This window comes from Adelges cooleyi, unplaced genomic scaffold, assembly GCF_023614345.1.
Source record: "Adelges cooleyi isolate 19-005CV unplaced genomic scaffold, UGA_ACOO_1.1 ACOO_flye_CR_arks_rails_tigmint_CR_PRNA_62, whole genome shotgun sequence".
Classification (NCBI taxonomy): Eukaryota; Metazoa; Arthropoda; class Insecta; order Hemiptera; family Adelgidae; genus Adelges; species Adelges cooleyi.
In genome coordinates, this window is record NW_026096318.1 from 292,990 (window position 1) to 310,988 (window position 17,999).

The 17,999-nt window shown below is 30.7% G+C and overlaps 3 protein-coding genes across 3 annotated transcripts; 1 reads left to right on the forward strand and 2 right to left on the reverse strand.

Moving 5' to 3' along the window:
- Positions 1-674: 674 nt before the first annotated feature.
- LOC126844090 (uncharacterized) lies at positions 675-10,599 on the reverse strand. The gene is made up of 14 exons (XM_050581945.1): positions 10,553-10,599; positions 8,633-8,697; positions 8,443-8,552; positions 8,183-8,351; positions 7,865-7,953; positions 7,534-7,724; positions 7,169-7,432; positions 6,920-7,057; positions 5,303-5,455; positions 5,141-5,210; positions 4,797-5,078; positions 4,626-4,667; positions 4,083-4,342; positions 675-1,496 (listed from the first exon to the last, which is right to left on the reverse strand). The coding sequence occupies exons 1-14, from the start codon at positions 10,592-10,594 to the stop codon at positions 675-677; spliced, it is 2,697 nt and encodes an 898-aa protein (XP_050437902.1). The 5' UTR covers positions 10,595-10,599.
- A 2,006-nt stretch (positions 10,600-12,605) lies between these two features.
- On the reverse strand, positions 12,606-13,064 carry LOC126844091 (dynein light chain Tctex-type protein 2B-like). Its single transcript, XM_050581946.1, has one exon. The coding sequence runs from the start codon at positions 13,062-13,064 to the stop codon at positions 12,606-12,608; it is 459 nt and encodes a 152-aa protein (XP_050437903.1).
- Positions 13,065-15,757: 2,693 nt separating this feature from the next.
- Positions 15,758-16,216, forward strand: LOC126844092 (dynein light chain Tctex-type protein 2B-like). Its single transcript, XM_050581947.1, has one exon. The coding sequence runs from the start codon at positions 15,758-15,760 to the stop codon at positions 16,214-16,216; it is 459 nt and encodes a 152-aa protein (XP_050437904.1).
- The last annotated feature ends 1,783 nt before the right edge of the window (positions 16,217-17,999 follow it).

Sequence of the window (17,999 nt, forward strand, 5' to 3'; positions counted from 1 at the left end):
AGGTACGCATACATTTCATTAACTTTAATTAAAAATAATGTACTGAAAAATGTTGAGTTTAGTTTAAAAAAAAACACCCAAAAAATGTACATATTTTTCAACTTAAAAATACTACACTCTAACACTTTTTTTTTAAATGCTCTAACTATTTCCAAATTTGTATGGAATATTCTTTTAACATAGTACTACCGGTAAACATTGGCAAACCAAAAAAATAGCATAAACCCTTTTTCTAGGAGGGATAGAATTTATTTTTCTTTATTTCACTTTTTCAAACTAAGTTTTAGTGATTAGAGTTTAAAAGTAGACCAAAGGTATAGCTACAGTGAAGCTATTACATTATAAATATATAATATTTTCTGTAGTCAATCATTAAGGAGAACCAAAAAAAAAAAACATTTTAAGCGAAAAATTATAGTATAATAATTATAATAAAAGAAAGTTTGTAATTTTTTAAAACATTTTTTACATTTATAACGTAGAATTTTATTATTAGATAACGCATAAGGACTTTTTGTCAAACGAAAGGATATTTTGAGGTTAATACATTACTATTTTATAATATGCATACATGCAAGCTTTAATTTTTATCAATTTTTTAAGTAATAGTTAAAATATGTGTGTGTAGATTTTGGTCCAAGCCGTTGCCACCCGTAAACATGACAATTGTCTATTCATTTCCTTAAGAGTTGTTGCAGTTCGCCACCACCGGGTGGTTCAGCGTCCGTTTCTTTTTTGAAGTACCTGGTTGCACGTTCTAAAATACGTTTTAGTTCTTGTCTGGCCATTTGGGTAGCCTCTAGAAGTTCGACGTCGGCATATACGCCTGTACTAACCAAGTCCATCATGTTACCATACCGTTGACTAAACTCCATGCATGTCAGTTTGAAGAATTCTTTTCGTTCTTTCAAACCCCCCCTTTCTGACACTCTTACTACGTCTATGGCGGCTTCCATTTGACGCACCGGCTCAGTCGATATTAAATGCAATTTAAACTTGTTGTAAATGAGTTCTATTATAGGAATGATGGTATCAAAGACCTCATTAATATCCTTCGATGCCTTCTTTGTTATCAATTTATTTGATACATGACATAATCTACTCAACATCGAAATGCCTTCACTTTCGATCACGTTCATAAACCGAATAAATGCCTCGACGTAACGACCTTCATCTACATAGTTCTTCATCACTGCGGTCAATGATTGACCTACGGCACGACCGATATAGGTGTCCAGTATAAAGGCCATAAAACTGTTTATACTTTGTACATTGGTTGACAGCGAATATCCAGTGAATATAAAACTGTATCCCACATCTTCAGTAACCGTAAAGGGTGGCATCACACCGTAGTTTTCATATGGTACTTTAACGTCCGGGATACTAACGCATCTTTTCTGTGGGTTTTCTTCGGTCATGTTCGGTTTATCTCGAGTATAGCACGTATTGTCCAAAAACACCAAACTCATAAATTTCCATTCTGTTATTTGCAAATTCTGAATGGTTTTCAGAAAGATAGAAAAACTAGAAAAACTAGAAATATTAGAAACACTTGAAAAACTAGAAAAAATAGAAAAAATAGAAAAACTAGAAAAACTAGAAAAAATTGAAAACTAGAAAAACTAAAAAAGTTTTTTTAGTTTTTCTAGTTTTTCAATTTTTTTCAGGTTTTTCAATTTTTTCTAGTGTTTTTAGAAAAGATAGAAAAACTAGAAAAACTAGAAAAACTAGAAATAATTGAAAAACTAGAAGAACTAGAAATCCTGACAAAATTGAAAAACTAGAAAAACCAGAAAAAATTGAAAAACTAGAAAAACTAGAATAGTTTTTTAGTTTTTTAGATAAACTAGAAATCCTGAAAAAATTGAAAAACTAGAAAAAAAGAAAAAATTGAAAAAATTGAAAAAATTGAAAAAATAGAAAAATTTAAAAACTAGAAAAACTAGAATAGTTTTTTAGTTTCTTAGCAAAACTAGAAATCCTGAAAAAATTGAAAATTTAGAAAAACTAGAAAAACTAGAAATCCTAAAAAACTAGAAAAACTAGAAAAAATTGAAAAACTAAAAAACTAGAAATCCTGACAAAATTGAAAAACTAGAAAAACTAGAATAGTTTTCTAGTTTTTTAGAAATTCTAGAAATCCTGAAAAAATTGAAAAACTAGAAAAACTAGAAATCCTGAAAAAATTGAAAATTTAGAAAAACTAGAAATCCTGATTTAATTAAAAAACTAGAAAAACTAGAAAAAATGAAAAAAATTGAAAAACTAGAAATCCTGAAAAAATTAAAAAACTAGAAAAACTAGAAATCCTGATAAAATTGAAAAAATTGAAAAACTAGATATCCTGAAAAAATTGAAATACTAGAAAAACTAGAAATCCTGAAAAAATTGAAAATTTAAAAAAACTAGATTTTATTACAACTGAAAGTGATAAAATCACTTTTAAATAAACGCTTCGATGCGAATCTGTGGATAGTTAGTTCAAACCAGTTATAGCGGCTTAGAAGATATCGTGGGACCAGCAATAATGCACTTAAAATTTAATATTTAGTCTTGTGCAGGGTGGATACGATAAGGGTTGATCGTCTGTCTATAAAAATGTACTGTCATAGTTACCCATGTATCGTAATTAAAAATATAATGAAAATATTTTCATTTTACATATTTTTAAAGAAATTGTATATGTTGTAGTTCCATTGTAGATCTATCTTCGGCCTAATTTTCAGATCTAAATCTCTAAAATTTGCTTGAAAAAGTGAAATAAAGAAAAAAATTCTATCCCTTATAAGGGAAAGGGTTTATCATTTTTTTTTTGGTTTGTTAATGTTTATCGATAGTACTATATTTGAGGAACAATTCATATAAATTTGGAACATTTTCGACTATTTTTAAAAAAGTTATAGAGCATCGTAATTTTAAATTGAAAAATTTGTACATTTTTTTCTCAATTTTTATATAAGGAATAAAAATATCTAATAATAACACTGTCATTTTTGTAACGGCAATTAACGTTTGCCTGAGCTCTATATGTTTATTCTCCATTGACTGTTTGTTAATAACATAGACATTGCTTATCATTTTTACCAAAATTTAAGTACACAACTGTGTGTGTTATGTTACAGGTTTGGACGCCCAAGACAGTCCAGCATTAGTATATTTAGATGAATAAATCAATAACCAGATTACAGTAAGTACACCTAAATGCTACATAATATCTAAATGTTCTTCTGCTGACAGAAGGGATGCCAAATAATATCAAATTTCAACTATTCGAATAAATAAATTCAAAAAATTGCATTAAAAAAAAATATTTTATTATTTGAGTAAAACATTTTTTTGTACATTCTTTGCAAATTTGTTTTACTATCATTTGTAGTTGTAAAAAACTGACAATGAATTTAAAGCCAACGACACATGTAAGACATTGATAAATTATAAAAATAACACACGTGCAAATTGAAAATATTAAAAACAAACAAAATCACTACTACAAATAAATCTTATTTAAACCATTATAAAAATAAACTTAAATTTAAAAAGTAATGACACACATGCAATTAATTTACTAAGACATTTTTAAAACGTTATTATAAAGAAATACAAAAATAAATAAATAGATAAAATAAAAAATACAGTGCATAAGTTAGACAAAAAAAAATTTTCTTTAATGTCAATTTTCTTCGACAGTAAATGTAATAGAGAATATAAAAATATTTAAAATTTAGTGATTTTACGTTACGTGAACATACTCAAGTCTTATGAATTGAATTTCAGCCGAATAAAATGCATTGACTAGTATAGGATCAGTGGGGGTTTGTAACTTCCTATTCACTGAAACATGCAAATCAAAAATTATAGAAGTAATATACTATAAGGATAGTAATTATTGACACACACATAAGACGTCAAAATAGGAATGTTTGAGAACAATTGGAAATAATTGTTGTAACGCTTTACAGCAGTAAAGAAGTCTCGACTCTGGAATATAAGTCTTGACCGATGTGTCAGTGTTACTCGACGTTGTGATAGGTAGGAGTATGCTTTTGTATAGTATAATTATCCAAGCTATAAAATGAACTTACGCTAATTGTACACAATGAGTTTTTTGAATCTACGCTCGACACAGTTGGTGAAGTATTCAAAGGTCTAGGCGCTACTGATGAAACGGAAACTATTTTAATGCAGCTATCATCTTCATCTTCATCTTCGCTGATAAGAGATGAGTATAGTGAAGTGTCCGGACAACTGATAATCTTTGCTTTTTTATTTTCATAATATTCATCAATGTCCTGATGGTCTTCCGTTTGTCGTCGTTTGATAGGTTCTTTTTCTTCGCTGTAATCTATGGAAAAAAAAAGATTAAAATAAAGAATGTTTGTCTATTATTTGGGTTAGGATTTAAAACGCCGAGTCAGAAAACATAATACGTTGTCGATGGGAATATAATAAGAACATTAGCTGTAAGCTAACATGTCAATAACTTTATCTTGGATAATAAATTAAATGGTGTCTTATGCAACAAATGTGCAAGTTGTTTAAATTCAAAGGAAAAAAAAGTAAGTCTGGTCACATCAGTTAATTCAGATAAATGTAATGCATTCGATAAAAAAAATCTTAAAAAGTACCTTCAAAAAGACATTTCTTTGGAATTTGCAAGATGCAACCAACTAATAACAAAAATTATTTTAAATGGTTTCATTATAAATAAAAAAAACCTTTCTTTAAAACATTTTAAATTTGACGCAAATACTTTTTTTTTTTTTTAGACCACTAAGAAAAATTAAAACCAAACCTACCTAATTTGGTTTTTTTGACTTTATGTTTATTCGCAGGATGTGTCAATTTCCAATCTCTGTACAGGTTTATCTTTGATTCGTTGTTGGTGCTTAGATAATTGTATTCGTGCTTTTCAACCCATCGGAGATATTCTTCGAGCGAAAGTATTAAGCTCTCAGGGTTTCCCTCGGCTACGGATTCCTCGATAAGCGTACGGACTCCTTGCACAGTGTTGGCTATCATTTTGAAATTATCTTCGTTAGGTTTGAACTGGGATCTCGATCGAAACGTTTTACATATGCCTAAACAAAGTAGGAAATTGTTTTAAAAAAAGAGAAACAACAAAAAATCAACGTTATCTCACCTTTGAGCCTAGGCAATTCGTCTTCCAGATCTCTGTTTTCAAATGGTTCTCCTTTAAGACCGCCATCGAACTAGGGTAAAGTTAAAAACAAATAATTAGCTTAAAAAAGATAAATCATTTACATTTTTTTACATAAGTTCTCCTGTAAAAACGCATAGTTACCTTCTTATCATTGGAAGTTTTATGATAGTACAGTCGCAGATCGGGCATTATACTGAAGTAAAAATACTCTTCGGTACCATCATTGCTTTTCCATACTGTACATTTCTCTTCTTTACATTTTACAACAATGTCCTTCATACTTTTATATTTAAACTAAAAAAAAAAAAAACAGTTTACGAATAATTACTTTTAAAAAAATTAGCTCTCAAAATATGTCGTAGCTTAAATTAAAAAGCCGTAACTCTATAAATACTTTGGTTTTAATCAAACTAAAAGATTCTAAAAAGCATAGAAGTTTCATGAAGATTTTTACTTTTTTTTTTGGAAGCAATATCTAAAAAAACAAGCTGCATCGCATCAAGCCATTCATCTAGCATTCGGTTTGGCCTGAACCGTCCAAAGCACGCAGGCGAGTCCAGTACTATCTTGTATTTAAAATACCTACGGTAAAATTAAATTAAAATGCAACAATTTTTGTGATATTCCAAATTTTGACTTGATAATGTTGAATTTTTTTTTTATCTACCACCATTGTTTTTTTATTTTAACTTGACTTCAAATTGTGTAAAACTCGGTCCGCGATGGTCTTACAGTAAACACACCGATTTTTAAATAAAAATATTGATATGACATCCCCCATTAAATTATCATCTTCTATATAATTACATTATGCAGTGCATCGTGTACTAAGCGTTCTTGGTGAAAGCCAACTCCAATAAAAATATTGATTAAAACGTTAGTTATTTAGTTGGTTTGACTTATAATTTTGATAATATTTTCAAGTTGTACTAATCTAATTGTTTGTGTAAATTTGACTATGAATGTTGTAAATTAACACGTCCGAACTGTACCGTGAAATATTTTGTAGGTATTTTAAATTTTAAAATCTTTGTTTATTTTTATTTAATTGTGAAGTTGGATTTAAGATATTTTAGCGGTTCATACCGATGCGCACCGATAGGACACATTTAAGAAAACCGTTTGATTGTGTGGCCGTTCACTTCTGATAACGTTATTTTTATTTATCACAATTTTCTTTTTTGTTATCAAAAAAAAAAATACAAGCAATAAAAGCAGCGATATTTTCTACACTAAGCTACAAGCTTTTTTTAAAGATAGGTTAGGTTAAAAAAAAAAGAAATAGTAAATAAATTGAATTTAAATTTTTAAGTCGTCAACTAAGATGTATTGTTATGATTAATTAATAATCACAAAAGTCGTAAGAAAAAAACATAAGACGGCCAAATGCAAAATAAAAAAAAACATTATGCAAGCATGCAAACTTGTGTGACATTGGCTTTTTGGCCATAAAATAATATTAACAGCAATTATTATCCGTGAATTAGTTTCAATGAAGAATTGGTCGATATTTTGAAAAAATAAACATCTTTAATTCTTTCAACAAATACACTGTCAATATGATTATTATTATCTTATATTGATCGCATTATGTTTGCAGTTAATTTATTGTTCAGACTTTGAAATAAAAAAAAATTAAAAATAATCGCGTATGACTTGGCCGGCTATGCAAAAACTACTGTTAAATAAAATTTAAACAAGCTCCGAGATCTACTTAACTATGGTTTTTAATATTTTATGCAGGATTATTAAACTTACCAGTACATGATCGCACAGTCCTTTAAGTAACCAGACTTTAACCAAGTATGGCAATTCAAAATATTCTTTATCGATTAATGGGTTCTTGTCGCCCACGACAGTCCAAAAATCTCGATGGATGCCGAATTCTTTGAAAACCTAAATAAAAATCACAAGTAGTTTCAATTGTAAAAAAAAACAATCTCTTTTTGCCATTATAATATACGTATGGTGCCATCGTATTGATTTGTTACAAATTTAAACACTTACCTTAGCTTTGCCTTGGTCCTTTTCGTGGTAAACTTCAAACCAACTCGATATTTTTTTCGACAATTTCTCGGTCCAAACTTTGTATGACATTAAATTATTGATACATCTCTTACCGCTCATCGGCCCCAACAATAATGTCATTATTTTACTCATTAACGTCGACTCTTTAGGTATCAAAAACATCCCTTCGATTTCGCCTTGATATACATCTCCGATATGAAAAGTCCCAGCAAGAGCAGATACGAAGTTTCCGATTTCAGCCAACTGAAAAAAAATTATATTTATACAATTTTAGTATTAACGTATAATATAAATTTAAAATTGCATCGAAGCTAAAAGTATAAAATTAAATTTTTCATACAAACCTCCCACATTGAAGTTACATATTGACTGTGGCATTCAAAATCGATTTCATTTTTCCTTCTATTTAGTTCTTCTAATAACATAACACTTTTCTCAGTTAGGGCAATCTTATCCTCAATAGCGTTATGATATATCTTCAATCGTTCTGGACGACAATGAGCGACACTTTTTAATAACTTTGAATCATAATGGTCTGAAATGACAATTTAAATTTAAATAAATACCCATTATTAAAAAAATATATATATATGTTAACAATATTCGTTTAACAGTAATACAAAATTAACACAAGCAACTACGACATCACAAATTTTGTAATAAATATGAAAATACCTTTAGGGTATAAGTATTTATAGTCGTAAGTCTTCTCCGTTTTAAATATATCCAACGCCTGTTGAACATCTGTTGTACTCTTTAGACGTCTGTAATACAATCAAATAATAATATATAAATTAAATAGTTGTTTTCCTTAAGGTACAACTGTGTGATCGATCATAAGTGCGTAGGTTGATGAGATGAATTATTTAAATGAAACGTTCACTAAAATTAGCTGTTAACATAAATTGTTAAAGCCATTAGTTGTTGTACTAAATTTATTATGAGGAGGCACTTATGAACAATTATAATTTATTATTTGTAAAATATTATTACTCGTCCAGGCAAAAAATACATTCATCCAACAATTTTTCAACGTTCAAAGCAGCATAAGTAGTCTTATGTCTAGGGCCAAAATATTTGTAACAGTTCAACAAAAGACATCGTATTTCCGTAATCACATCGGCAAACGACTTGTATTCTCCGTCTTCCGCATTCATTTCGACTAAAATTATAGATTATATTTATTAGACTATTTTTTAAAATCCAACGAAAATATGACAGCGTTTACTATAAACGTTTTATTTTATACATACTCTCGTATAAGTCTCTGTTGTCTCTTTTATCAATGTATTCTAGGTAATCCAAATTATGAGCAATTACTTGAACACATTGTGGAGCTACTGTATAGAGTTGCCTTATTATTCTATAAATATTTGTATTATTATTATTACTGTTTCAAAATATTATTTGTAAATTTGAAAAATAAAATAATTTAATGCTTACAATATGGCTTGGTGTAGTTCTTGCTTTTTTTCATCCACAAAATTCGTTGACTCGTCCATGTTTACCTAAACATACAAAAATTGCGGTTTATAGATGTTATTGATTTTCAAACAAATATATATATTTATATACAGATAGATTTCCACAAATATTTAGTCAATAGAATCATGTTTTTTCCGTTGAATATTTAACACAATACTTTTAATCTCGTGTTTAATTAAATTACTATTTAATAACATATATTTTACTTATAGAAATACAGTTTTTACCTATGTTAGTGCCTGCACAACTTTAAATTGTGCTATCCTTAAGAGTTAAAATGCGATAGGTCACTACGAAACCATTCATCGCAACACAAGTAGTTTCAACGCAAATCAAATAAAACTAAACATTAGAATTTCAATAAACATATAGGTATATACCTATATTTTATTAACTAGTTTTCATAAAAAAAATAAACATTATTAATTATTTTTCATATTATTATAATGTCTACTATTTTTTCATCAGTTAATAATGTAAACAATTCAATGATAACCACCACCTATATCATCCCTCTTATCACATTCGACTCTTAATCTAATTATTATTACCAAAAAAAAAAAAAAAATGATTAGCAAATCCAAGTTTACCAATGATTCGATTATAATAATACAAATAAAAATCGATAAATGTATCGATTGTATAACCTACCTAAGAAATAAACGCACAATTGTTTTTTTTAAATTAACGCTATGGCTTTTATTTTTAGTCATACTGTTATAATTTTAGAATTGCCCAAACAAAGGTAGAAAGCAAAATAGTTGACATAAAATACACTAAAAGCTATATAAATTAGCGTTTATGTATTATTTCACGGTATTCAAATAGTTTTAAATATGCCTAGTGACAATAGTAAAATTAAATGTTTTCTTTTAGTTTTTAAATAAAAATATTTTTTTTTAAAGATAATATTAAATTCAAATTAATTTCAATTTTTCTGTGTTCACTTGACTATAGAAACGACACTTATCGCATAAAATAGTTACTAAACGTAGCTTAAGTATTGTGACCAAGTTTGTTAAAATCTAAATGAAAAATTGGACATAACATTATGCCAATATCTCATAAATAGTATATGGATTATAAAACCCAGAAAAAAAAATTTTTAACATAGTAGTTATTTAAGTCAATGGTGTAAACATTTAATTGTGAGCGCAAACACAGTTCCCATAAAGTAACCGCAAAATAAAAATATTGCTGAGTAATATAGGGACAAAATACTAATTCTTTGATTGAGTTTGAACTGTTCTAAGAACATCAGAGACGAGTGAAAGTGTTTAGTTCTTTTTAAACAGCCATAAGATATAAAGACACTACGCTGCTCTGATAAAACTGAATTAGCGTTGTGTATTCTAATAATTAATTTTTGAATAAGAGTAATAAAAATGTATAAACTTATTAATTAAATTGTATAAATATCAAGAAAATAAATAGGGATAGCTACTGGTAAGAACTTGTACTGCATGTTAACATGATTTTGACGTCAGAGAGTTGTCATACGAAATGTTCAAAAAATGTTATGTTATTTTTTTAAAAATAATAGCTCAAACAAAAAAAAATCCTTCGGGTTATTTAATTTTGTACAAATCACTCTTCATACCACCTAGTTTCATTTCAATAATTATTGCAAAAAAAATTCGGGATCATTGTGTTATGGTAAGATAAACTGATAAAATTTTAAATTTAGTTTAGAAATTGTGGTGAATTTTTTAAATGATTATTCTCTGGACTAATATTTTAACTTGAAATTTCTGTTTGTACAAACGTTCAAAAAAAAAACAACGCTCAGAAAGACCGTCGACGAAATACACGTTGGTAATTTAAAGTGATTTAATACATTTTTAAATAAAATAAATAACAAATTTATCATTTATTTACCTGGAGGTCGGTGGTCATCATCGGATCTGCGTCAATGTCCATTAGACTTCTTTGGATATTGGAATATTCTTGAAATAAACACTGTTAGAAGAGACTCGTTACAACGTTGTGCTCGTCCGGAAACCGAATGTCGTTTGCCAAAAAACCAAAATATGATTCACCAGCTAATGTTTGGGACACGCCATTACAATAGATAAGGTGTACGGTCAAAATTTCAAATGCGCCATCTACCGCGACCAGCAGGTACCTACAACCTCTTTGGGCGTTTCCAAAGAGATTGTAAGCGACCCGTACCTGTTGTGGCGGGCTCGGGACAATTTCAAAACCGAATAATATTACCTATTATACTTCTCATCGTGTTTATGATTATAATGAAGAATGTATTTATTACCTTGGAAAAGGTTATTTTTCATATCGTTCAACTAATTAACACAACCCGCGTACATCAAGGTAAATAAAAACGGCTGTAATCGTATCTTTTGTGGGCTACAAGAGTCTTATTACTAATCGATTTTCAATGATCTCAGAGTGACCGATTTTTGTGGCTTCATCGTTTATTATTAGTTTACAATATTGTTGATTATCAATGTTTATATTTAAACATACGAAACAATAATCAGAAGCGGACACCCAAAACAATTTGGCAAAACAAAGTTTTAGGTTTTAAATTGTTTTTTTATTGGTTTTTAGGAGAGGGAAACAAGATAAATACTTCTCCTTCCCCTCTCCTCTTTCTCGTTAAAAGCGAACCGGTTATTGGCCGCTGGTACTAATATTAGTTAAAGTAATTGACATACGTTTATTTGTAATTAGTATAGTATGTTAGATAAAATAGGGTTAAATAATTGTATTATAATAACGTAATGATACAATTTTATTACTTTAACTAAAAATAACATTTTAGTGAGATCATTTTAGTTTTTTTAACTAAAAATAACATTATAATGAGATCTATACTCGATTTCGTTGATTTGTGTTTATATGTATCTATCTTTATTAAATATAATCAACAGTTTCGATAGGAACGAAATAAAAAAAGGCGAAAATTTAAGTTCAATTAAATTAATTTAAAAGTAAAAAAAAAAAAAATTGGGCTAGTTAAGAGGCAAAAAAATAGACATTATTTAACAAAAATTTATCTAGTAACAATTTTAAGTAAACCGACTAATTTTAATGAAAATAAATATTACGTTTATCTAGTTATAAAACTTTAAGTTATTTTTCTCCGAGTTATGGACCTAACCGAACGTTTTCCAGCGTTATCTATTGGGCGGATTTCAATTTTTATTTTCTTTGTGTGAAGTTTACTATTTTCTCTATGCGGGCCAAGAGGCCGATTTCTTATTTAGCCATTTGAAAATACCGTAAAAATATAAACGTGTAAACCAAAGCGTTCCGTTTTGAAATAGTGTATAGTTTTACACGCTGTTTGTTTAAAAAAAAAGTGTTGTATCACAGTGTACACTTTTTTCACACCGACCGTAGAGTAGGTGTAATACCTAATTTTCGGCGTTGGTCGTTATCATATTTCTTATCAACCAAATTGTATTATCAATAGAAAACAGTTATCAGTTGATTAATCCTACACCAAAAACACGTTTGTTTTGAAATACCACACCATTTACACTTGACGCTAATTGGTGTAATTTTTTGTCAAAACGAACAAAGCTATTATTGTACCAAAATTGAATTTTTCAATGTATTAAGTCGAAAACTTATATTTTCGACCTAAGTCGTTTGTACCAAGCATATCCAGTATATATATATATTTTATTGATATAATAATATATATTATATGCATTGATAACACACCTAAATCCCACCAGAATGGCGGACCGTCGGCTTCAATTCTTATCGCTAGTTAGCAATCTAGTTTATTATATATATCTGTGTATCAAAGTCTCTTGTACTCTCTCTTTCGTTTAACGTCTTGTACACGCTAAATAATAACAATAGTAATGTTATAATATTTGCGAACAATACAAAAATTGCAATCTTCGTACTACCGGGGGAGGGGTTGGGGGGTGTTTTAGCCGTCGCCATTCTGCGGTAGTCAATAATAGTAAACGGCCACCACTTGGGTGGTGCAAAACAGCTCGGCGTTGCGGTAATTCTCGTGGACCAGCCGATCGGTTTTCTCGTCCCACAGGCACCGCATGCCGATGGTGACCGACTGCCAACGATGCGCCCCGATGAACGTGTGTGCAATTATCTTGTACCGGGACCCCGCCGGGCGTGTGTCGTCGCATATCTCCTTGACGCGGCGCTCCACGTCCCGGACAACGGCCCGGCAAGTGACCTTGTGGTCCAGGTCTTCCCACGTCTTCCCGGCCAGGTAATCCGAGTGGACGGTTTGCACGGCGGTCCTGACCAGCCGCTCGTTGAACGCGTCCCTCAGCCGGGGCCTGACCCTGAACCCGCCGAGCGATTGTAACGATTCGTCCGCTCGCTTGTGGTCGTACTCCCAGTTCGGTTTGCCCGCAAAGATTTTCTCTGTCTCCGCCGTCGTCATGTCTTCGTAACCTCGGCCCTCTTACACCCACACACAATGTATACTAACATACATAAAATATAGATAACAGGCAACACTTGGTTTTTAATCCAAAACAAACGCATCCCAAAAAAAAAAAAAAAAAGCCCCGTGACACGGTATAAACACAGCATGCGTTGCCCGGCTAACGGTCGCCTATGGCACGGGGGAAGCGTGTTATTACCCGGGTTGGCGTTGAGAATTTAAATTTAACAATAATATCAATTAAATACATAGGTAAAACTCAAACCTCGGCAAAGTATATTATATTTTTTACTGTGACTCGACCATGTCGTATCAATTGTATGTTAGGTATAATATAGTATACATAATAATATACATTATAATGTATATACTATATATACATTATTAAAACTTATAAAAACACATTGCCCCTTTTCCGCAGTCGGGTATTGACATATTATATAAATAATCAAAAAATATAAAAATCCAAATAATAAATAATATGGTTTGTCCGACGAACATAGATCCTTTTTTTTTTTTTGTACCGGTCTTCGAATTTCGAATCCGACCTTTACAAGTATAATATAGTTATCTAAAGAACGACAATAGTAATGAAGGGTGTTTTTAAAAATACTATATAAGACCGCAGCGTAGGTATATGCCTATTGTTATCAAATGTGTATAAATTCCGATTGTTTGGTAAATATCTATGGCATTGTTGAATAGGTAAAAAAATAACCAGGCCAAATGCTGATGAAAAAAGGTTCCCAATGCTATAAAGGCTAAAATTTTTCATCTACCTAAAATAAATCGAAAATGATTTTATCAAACGACTAAGTGTGACAAAAAAAAATCAATCAACCTTCTTAACATGTATATTTTTTGTTGTTTTGTTTTGCTTTGTTTCGTTTTCTTTTGGTTGATTTGTGTATTTTTAATATCACTACATATATATATATAGGAAAATAATAATAAAATTTGGTTGTTTTATTTATTTATTTTATTTATTTAGAGTAATTTACGTCAAACGACTTTTTATAAATTAGAAAGTTATATATATATATATAATTTTCTAATTTATAAAAAGCCGTTTGGCGTATATTACTATAAATAAATAAAACAACCAAATTTTATTATTATTTTCCTTGTTCGAAAACACAAAAATTTTATTTCATTGGTTGTCAACTCACCTAGTCCTAAGTAATCATACATAAAATGTACTTTTGTTTGAATACCGGCAGAAAAAGGTAACCGCTAAAAATTAAATTTCGTTAATAGCATTAAACATTTTATAATAGGTACTATCATATTACAAAACTAAATTAACCAAAAAAAAATTGATCCAGCATTTAAACGATGAAGTTAAAAAAATTATATTTGGCTATTTCTTGAAAAAACGGATTTGTGTATTATATATTCTAGCGGTATGCGCTTTATATATTATTTATACAATTTTAAGGATGTCTTAAAAGCATAACATATTTTCCGGTAAACGCATTGTCGTCCATAAAAGTAAACCTATTATCAAGTGCATTAATCACGGACATGTTTAGAGCCAAGCCGATTTCGATGCGGATTTCACTCGTTTAATCAACACCCGTTTTCAACAATATGTTAATTTTTATGTAATAAAGTATTACCGAGGTTTGAGTTTTACCTATGTATTTAATTGATATTATTGTTAAATTTAAATTCTCAACGCCAACCCGGGTAATAACACGCTTCCCCCGTGCCATAGGCTACCGTTAGCCGGGCAACGCATGCTGTGTTTATACCGTGTCACGGGGCTTTTTTTTTTTTTTTTTGGGAAGCGTTTGTTTTGGATTAAAAACCTATTTTATAGCCCAAATCATTTTTTTATCTCTAAAATGATTGATTTTTTTTTTGTCACACTTAGTCGTTTGATAAAATCATTTCGATTTATTTTAGGTAGATGAAAAATTTTAGCCTTTATAGCATTGGGAACCTTTTTTCATCAGCATTTGGCCTGGTTATTTTTTTACCTATTCAACAATGCCATAGATATTTACCAAACAATCGGAATTTATACACATTTGATAACAATAGGCATATACCTACGCTGCGGTCTTATATAGTATTTTTAAAAACACCCTTCATTACTATTGTCGTTCTTTAGATAACTATATTATACTTGTAAAGGTCGGATTCGAAATTCGAAGACCGGTACAAAAAAAAAAAAAGGATCTATGTTCGTCGGACAAACCATATTATTTATTATTTGGATTTTTATATTTTTTGATTATTTATATAATATGTCAATACCCGACTGCGGAAAAGGGGCAATGTGTTTTTATAAGTTTTAATAATGTATATATAGTATATACATTATAATGTATATTATTATGTATACTATATTATACCTAACATACAATTGATACGACATGGTCGAGTCACAGTAAAAAATATAATATACTTTGCCGAGGTTTGAGTTTTACCTATGTATTTAATTGATATTATTGTTAAATTTAAATTCTCAACGCCAACCCGGGTAATAACACGCTTCCCCCGTGCCATAGGCGACCGTTAGCCGGGCAACGCATGCTGTGTTTATACCGTGTCACGGGGCTTTTTTTTTTTTTTTTTGGGATGCGTTTGTTTTGGATTAAAAACCAAGTGTTGCCTGTTATCTATATTTTATGTATGTTAGTATACATTGTGTGTGGGTGTAAGAGGGCCGAGGTTACGAAGACATGACGACGGCGGAGACAGAGAAAATCTTTGCGGGCAAACCGAACTGGGAGTACGACCACAAGCGAGCGGACGAATCGTTACAATCGCTCGGCGGGTTCAGGGTCAGGCCCCGGCTGAGGGACGCGTTCAACGAGCGGCTGGTCAGGACCGCCGTGCAAACCGTCCACTCGGATTACCTGGCCGGGAAGACGTGGGAAGACCTGGACCACAAGGTCACTTGCCGGGCCGTTGTCCGGGACGTGGAGCGCCGCGTCAAGGAGATATGCGACGACACACGCCCGGCGGGGTCCCGGTACAAGATAATTGCACACACGTTCATCGGGGCGCATCGTTGGCAGTCGGTCACCATCGGCATGCGGTGCCTGTGGGACGAGAAAACCGATCGGCTGGTCCACGAGAATTACCGCAACGCCGAGCTGTTTTGCACCACCCAAGTGGTGGCCGTTTACTATTATTGACTACCGCAGAATGGCGACGGCTAAAACACCCCCCAACCCCTCCCCCGGTAGTACGAAGATTGCAATTTTTGTATTGTTCGCAAATATTATAACATTACTATTGTTATTATTTAGCGTGTACAAGACGTTAAACGAAAGAGAGAGTACAAGAGACTTTGATACACAGATATATATAATAAACTAGATTGCTAACTAGCGATAAGAATTGAAGCCGACGGTCCGCCATTCTGGTGGGATTTAGGTGTGTTATCAATGCATATAATATATATTATTATATCAATAAAATATATATATATACTGGATATGCTTGGTACAAACGACTTAGGTCGAAAATATAAGTTTTCGACTTAATACATTGAAAAATTCAATTTTGGTACAATAATAGCTTTGTTCGTTTTGACAAAAAATTACACCAATTAGCGTCAAGTGTAAATGGTGTGGTATTTCAAAACAAACGTGTTTTTGGTGTAGGATTAATCAACTGATAACTGTTTTCTATTGATAATACAATTTGGTTGATAAGAAATATGATAACGACCAACGCCGAAAATTAGGTATTACACCTACTCTACGGTCGGTGTGAAAAAAGTGTACACTGTGATACAACACTTTTTTTTTAAACAAACAGCGTGTAAAACTATACACTATTTCAAAACGGAACGCTTTGGTTTACACGTTTATATTTTTACGGTATTTTCAAATGGCTAAATAAGAAATCGGCCTCTTGGCCCGCATAGAGAAAATAGTAAACTTCACACAAAGAAAATAAAAATTGAAATCCGCCCAATAGATAACGCTGGAAAACGTTCGGTTAGGTCCATAACTCGGAGAAAAATAACTTAAAGTTTTATAACTAGATAAACGTAATATTTATTTTCATTAAAATTAGTCGGTTTACTTAAAATTGTTACTAGATAAATTTTTGTTAAATAATGTCTATTTTTTTGCCTCTTAACTAGCCCAATTTTTTTTTTTTTTACTTTTAAATTAATTTAATTGAACTTAAATTTTCGCCTTTTTTTATTTCGTTCCTATCGAAACTGTTGATTATATTTAATAAAGATAGATACATATAAACACAAATCAACGAAATCGAGTATAGATCTCATTATAATGTTATTTTTAGTTAAAAAAACTAAAATGATCTCACTAAAATGTTATTTTTAGTTAAAGTAATAAAATTGTATCATTACGTTATTATAATACAATTATTTAACCCTATTTTATCTAACATACTATACTAATTACAAATAAACGTATGTCAATTACTTTAACTAATATTAGTACCAGCGGCCAATAACCGGTTCGCTTTTAACGAGAAAGAGGAGAGGGGAAGGAGAAGTATTTATCTTGTTTCCCTCTCCTAAAAACCAATAAAAAAACAATTTAAAACCTAAAACTTTGTTTTGCCAAATTGTTTTGGGTGTCCGCTTCTGATTATTGTTTCGTATGTTTAAATATAAACATTGATAATCAACAATATTGTAAACTAATAATAAACGATGAAGCCACAAAAATCGGTCACTCTGAGATCATTGAAAATCGATTAGTAATAAGACTCTTGTAGCCCACAAAAGATACGATTACAGCCGTTTTTATTTACCTTGATGTACGCGGGTTGTGTTAATTAGTTGAACGATATGAAAAATAACCTTTTCCAAGGTAATAAATACATTCTTCATTATAATCATAAACACGATGAGAAGTATAATAGGTAATATTATTCGGTTTTGAAATTGTCCCGAGCCCGCCACAACAGGTACGGGTCGCTTACAATCTCTTT